The sequence below is a fragment of the Microtus ochrogaster genome, chromosome 5 (assembly GCF_000317375.1).
Source record: "Microtus ochrogaster isolate Prairie Vole_2 chromosome 5, MicOch1.0, whole genome shotgun sequence".
In the NCBI taxonomy this organism is placed as follows: Eukaryota; Metazoa; Chordata; class Mammalia; order Rodentia; family Cricetidae; genus Microtus; species Microtus ochrogaster.
In genome coordinates, this window is record NC_022012.1 from 44,786,834 (window position 1) to 44,792,900 (window position 6,067).

The 6,067-nt window shown below is 37.5% G+C and overlaps 1 protein-coding gene across 1 annotated transcript in view; it reads right to left on the reverse strand.

The window, feature by feature from the left end:
* Bco2 (beta-carotene oxygenase 2) overlaps window positions 1-6,067 on the reverse strand; it is a 29,651-nt gene that overhangs the window by 17,537 nt on the left and 6,047 nt on the right. The window contains exon 2 of the mRNA XM_005347297.2: window positions 4,925-5,125. Coding sequence (XP_005347354.1) covers window positions 4,925-5,088 — 164 coding nt within the window. The 5' untranslated portion in view covers window positions 5,089-5,125. The remainder of the gene's footprint in view (window positions 1-4,924; window positions 5,126-6,067) is intronic.

Sequence of the window (6,067 nt, forward strand, 5' to 3'; positions counted from 1 at the left end):
TCCTCCCTCTCCTCTCTCTCCTCTCTCTCTCTCTCTCTCTCTCTCTCTCTCTCTCTCTCTCGCTCTCTCGCTCTCTCGCTCTCTCGCTCTCTCTCGTGCTCTCTCTCCTTGTTTGTAACAGGGTCTGACTACATAACCCAGGCAGGCCTTGAATTTGCTATGCAGATGAAGCTAACTTCAAACTTGTGATCTCCCTGCCCCAGCCTCCCAAGTACTAGAACATAGACCTGCACCATGCTCAATAGCTCTTCATTTTCTTACAGGGGTTCCCAAGTACATACAAACACTAGCAAACAGAGGTTATATGACTCCCTCCCCATTATTAACCCTCTCGATTGCTGATTTAATTCCTGGGACTACTGAAGACCAAAAGAAGATGAGGAAAAATTTTGCCTCCTCTGCAATACATACCATATTATTATCTAGCACTAAAAAGGAAGAAAACCCTATCATATGTCACAGCATAGATGAAGCTTGAGGATCATTAAGTTAAAGAAAATAGACTAGTCATAAAAGTACGGACACTATATAATCTATTTATATACAGCCTTAGAAGTGGGCAAAGGGGCTGGAGAGCTGGCTCAGTGGGTAAAAAAGCACAGTCACATAACATGCAATTACACACACTAAACAAATGTACCTTAAAATTAAAAGCAAAGTATTGAGGTTTATAAAAACATGGATAAAGTTGGTTAATGGAGGGCAGAAAAAATGACAAATTGCTGCTTAACTTGTTAGTTCCAATTTTGCAAGATGAGGAAATTCTGAAAATGTTTCACAGTGTGAATATACCTGACACTAGTGAACTGTACAAATGGTTAAAATGTAAATTTTAAATCCTGTGTGTTTTACTACTTTTTTAATGTAGATAAAAAGAAGAAAAATGTCCCTTTATTTTCCATAATTTCAGATGCCGTCTTTATCAGATGCTCAGTTTGGTAAGTTGTGGGTCTGTTTTTTTGGCTTCCTATTCTGTCATCTACTCCTTTTTCATGAACAATGTCATAATATTTCAATTGTAGAGAATTTACAGTACTCTAGATGTCTTGTACAAAATTAGCAATTTTCATTTTTAATGTGTTCTTGATAATTCTTGCATATTTATTTTTCCATATGACCTTTGATATTAATCAGTATAATTTCTGGTAAATAGCTTGTTGGAATTTTTATTAATATCATAATGTATTTATAAATAGCAGGAAATGCACCTTTAAAATACTGTCACTTTGCTCAAGAACAAGAGGTGGCGTTTCCATTTGTCCAAATGTGCTGTCCATTTCTAAGCACAAAACACCAAGAGCCAAGTCCCTTTCCTAAGTATTTAGTCCACTGCTACCATGAGTGATGTTTTTTCCACCAGCATGGGTCTATAGCCTGTTGCCTTGCATTTTACTGTTTTGTTTAGTTTTATTATTTATTTTGGTTTTATGATTTACTAACCTACCATTTGAAAGGAGAGGGTTTACTTCTTCTCTTAGGCTTTGGTCCCTAAATCAATACCTTTAATCTAACTGTATTACTTACATATGGTTTGATGCTGAGTTTCACATAGTAGTGGAAACACTGAGCATCTTTCCTGGGTATGGGGGTAAAAAACACTTGCAGGGCTACACACAGAGAAACACTGTCTCAAAAAAAAAAAAACCACTTGTAGCAGTTCCCAATTTAGCTATTTTTACATAAAAATACAGGCATGAAGAAAGAGAGAAGGTATATTCACATTATGAAATCGTGTTAAGAAACTATCTGTTAAGTCCGATTTTCCTGGAACATTTTATGAGACATGAATAATGAATTTCAACAAAAAGTCTTCTCAGCACCTATGAAGATAATTTTATAACTATTTTTCTTGGGTAGATTTCCTATTGATGAGCCAACCTTGCTTTCTTAGACTTCATTCCACCTGGTCTTTGTGAATTTTATTTGTAATGTGATGTTAGGTTCTGTTATAAATAATTTATTAATGTCAAATTACTAAATGTGTGTGTGTGTGTGTGTGTGTGTGTGTGTGTGTGTGTGTGTGTGTAGTTTTTTGAGACAGGGTTTCTCTGTAGTTTTGGAGCATGTCCTGGAACTAGATCTTATAGACCAGGCTGGCCTTGAACTAGCAGAGATCCACCTGCCTCTGCCTCCTGAGTTCTGGGCTTAAAGGCGTGAACCATCACCACCTGGACTCTTGCGCCTTTTAAAAACAAAAAGAAAGAAAGAAAATGTATTTTATAAGTATATTTAGCTGCCTAAAAGTCAATCTGCTTAAAATTTCTACCTCTATCCATTCTAGTAATTCATATTTCCTAAAAAGTTATTCAAGATTTTCAAATGCATTTGCACTGAGACCCACAAAATCTCTTAGGAGGTTTTTTTTCCTGTTTGAATGGTTACTTCTTTGTTCTCTCTCGTTCATGTCTATTTGTGCTTTCCCACTTCTTTTACACTCTGTTATTTATTGGTTTGTGTACTTTGATTTTTCTCCACTCTCAATCTCTGCCTCAGCCTCTATCCTCCTCTCCACCTACCAGCAATCTGACCTCTAAAGTACCTCCCTGAAGGCCTCTTGTGCAATGGGGTGGGGCATCTACTGCATTTCATGCATACTATCCACTGACTACAAAGCTCAGCACATTATAATGCCTATGGGATGAAATATATATCCTGAAATTATCCTGGGAATGTCTCATTCTCTGGGTCCTTGGCCTCTTTTCAAAAACAGATGGAGAGGAATGATGGACTGTGACAGCCAGGCACATGCTCTGGTGTAGCTGACAGAAAAGCAGAATGGTAGTTGGCAGAGCAAGGGAAGAAAGGAAGAAATTCTTTGGTAGAACACTCATTTCTGTAAACTAAAATGAGTTCTGTGGATGGATGTAATGATAGTGGCACAACAGGATGAACGAACTCAGTGCTATTGAACTGCACCTTTGTAAGTAGTTAAGATAGTAAGCTTATGTTTTACATATCTATTGCTCAATTTTTAAAAGGTAATAAGCTCTGAAATAACAAGTCACTAAAGATAATGATCATCTCTACTTTATAACAACATAAAGCCATTATAGTGTGAATTTTTAAGTGTGTATGTATGTCTATAAATAAATACATATGCCAGAGAATGTGTGTGGAGGTCAAAAGACAACTTGTTGGAGCTGGCTCTCTCCTTTGACGTGTGGGCTGGCCTTGACACATCATGCTTGTTAGCAAATACCTTTACTCACTGAGCTAACTTGCTGGTATGATAGCATAAATTTTTTAAAAAGCAGAACAAGAGAAATTTCTACTGGTGATTGCAATTCTTTTCTTATTGATTTTTTATTGATTTTTTTGTTTTATGTATATTAGTGTTTTGTTTGCATGTATATATGTGTACCACATGCATGCCTGGTGCTCAGTGAGGTCAGAAGAGGGCTTCAGATGTCCTGGAACTGAAGTTACAGATGGTTGTATGTTACCATATGGTTCTGGGTCTCAAACACAGGTCCTCTGCAAATGCAACTCAAAATCACTGAGACATCTCTCCAGGTCCTCAGATGACTGCCATTTTTTAAAAGGTAAGTCTATGGAAACAGTCGAGAAGGCTGGCAGGGAGTAACATAAAATTGTTAAAGAAGATGTGTCAGGGAATACATGCTCATCCCTCCACCTAAGGAACTTTGCTGTAGTTCAAATTTTTCATACAAAAAATTTTCAACATTTAAAAATGTTACAAAGCAGATTATTTCCTAGCCATAGACATATCTGCCTATTATTTTATATCCCTCAGACACACAAAGAAATGATATCCTAAAGACTTACTGGGTTTTTACCCAATGTATCTACCTATTGAGTGCTAGCTAGCAAGATTTGAAATATTGGGAACATTTAGATAAATTAGGAAGCATTCTGCCCTCATGGATCTTACATCCTAGCCAAGGAACACTGCTAACATACACAAACAAGGTGGGAGAGATAGCTCAGTGGTTAATAATAGTTCTTGTTGCTCTTACAGAGGACATCGATTCAGTTTCCGGCACCCACAAGGTGACTCACAATCACCCATAACTCCAGTGTCTGGGGATCTAATAGCTTCTTCTGATCTCTGCAGGCACCAGGCATTTATATGATACATATACTTACAAAGTAGGCAAAACACTGATACAAATAAAATAAATGATAAATAAGTCATTTTTAAAAAACAAACCAACAGCTGGGCAGTGGTGGCAAGTGTCTTTAATCCCAGCACTTGGGTGGCAGAGACAGGTGGATCTCTGTGAGTTCAAGGCCAGCCTGGTTTATAGAGTGAGTTCCAGGACGGGTTACAGAGAAACCCTGTCTCAAACAAAACAAAACAAGAAACCTAAAACCTAAAAACAAACAAACAAAAACAACAGAAAAAAACAAGCCAATAGAGTAAATGGACACTCGAAATGAAAGTGCTACGTATAAACTGGTAATACAGTAAGTCTTGGTGTTCTTAAAATGGAAGTCACAGGGGGCATTAAAGGAAGTGAGATTTGAGTTGACATCAGAAGGACAAAAATCAGGACTAAGAGATGAAGGAAGACATGTAAGAGAGCATCAATGCCAAGATATTGAGCAAAAATATGTGGAACTGTAAGAGGCCATTGTGTCTGGGAAGTTCAGGGTGGCAGAGAAAAAAGCAGGAGGTATAGGCCATGCCCTTCCTTCAGGCCTTGGGGTTTCTCAGAGATCCTTGCATTGCTCTCTTGTGAACTTCAAATTCACAATTCATGCTGCACATGAGGGAGCACAATGATTTAAAAACAAACAAACAAACAAAAAACTTTTTTTCTTTTATACGCAACAATTTCCTTATCTCTAGTGAAAGACTAAAATTGAAGCAACCACCACAGAGAAGAAATTGCTGAATTCATGTTCCATAGAACCAAAATACACCATGAAGCCCACATTGTTCTCCAAAATCTAGGCTTACTTATCCTTTCCAAACTCGAACTTCCCAGGTCCAACCCGAAGGAGACTGCCATTGAGCCACTCAGGAATGTGTCCTCGGACTTGAGTGGAGATGGTGTCCACTGTCTCCTCCACCGTGGTCAGCAGTGGAGCGATGCACAACAGACTCTCTTGTTGTCTCGACATGGTGTTTGGTGAGTATTTCCCACGTGCTTTTTCGAAACTGTGAAAGAGGAGCGAAAAGCACACACATGTGCACACATGCACACACACATATTGTTACAGGATCTCTTGTTAACATGTTTATTCCACTACAGACACAAGCACACACACACATTGTTACAGGACCTCCTGCTAACATAAAACTCCTCCAGGCAATTCTATGGAATGAGAGCTTGAGGGAATTGTGAATCTAAGCCAGTCTCCAAATTCTTCTCGCCTTTCCTTTTCCTTTTTTTCTTTTTAATATTCTTTATTGAATCTTTGGAAATTTCACATCATGCACCCTAATTCTAGTCTCCTTGCAGTTTTCCCATATCCTCCCCTCACCGCTACAGTGTCTCCCAAAAGAAATTTTTTAAAAAATCAAACCAAAACATGAAGTGTTAACATAATACCTTAGTTACTACTATTGTCATTTCCCAGAGTTGAACAATTCTTTTCCTTTTCTAGATTAACTCCTCATGTTATTAACCACAGATGTAGTAATGGCAATTTAATTGTTAGAGAGAAATGGTGGCCATTCAATATTACCATAGTTATATTGCTAATGGTACCTTAGGTAAGTCAGAATGTAATCCCAAATATTTCACTTTGATCTCTAAGTATTTATCAAGATTTGGATTTAATTTCTTCTGTTTTAATTAGATAGATAGATAGATAGATAGATAGATAGATAGATAGATAGATAGATAGATAGATAGAGATATAGAAAGAAAACAAGAATATTTGGCTGTTGAGGTGGCTCACTACTATAATACCAGCACTTAAAAAGTGCAAATGGACCTAAGAAACAAGCAGGTGTGGCCATACTAATCTCTAACAAGGTGGACTTCAAACTTAAATCGATCAGAAGAGATCAAGAGGGGCATTTTATACTCATAACAGGATCAGTTCATCAGGATGAAGTCTCAATCCTGAACATCTATGCCCCTAATATAAAAGC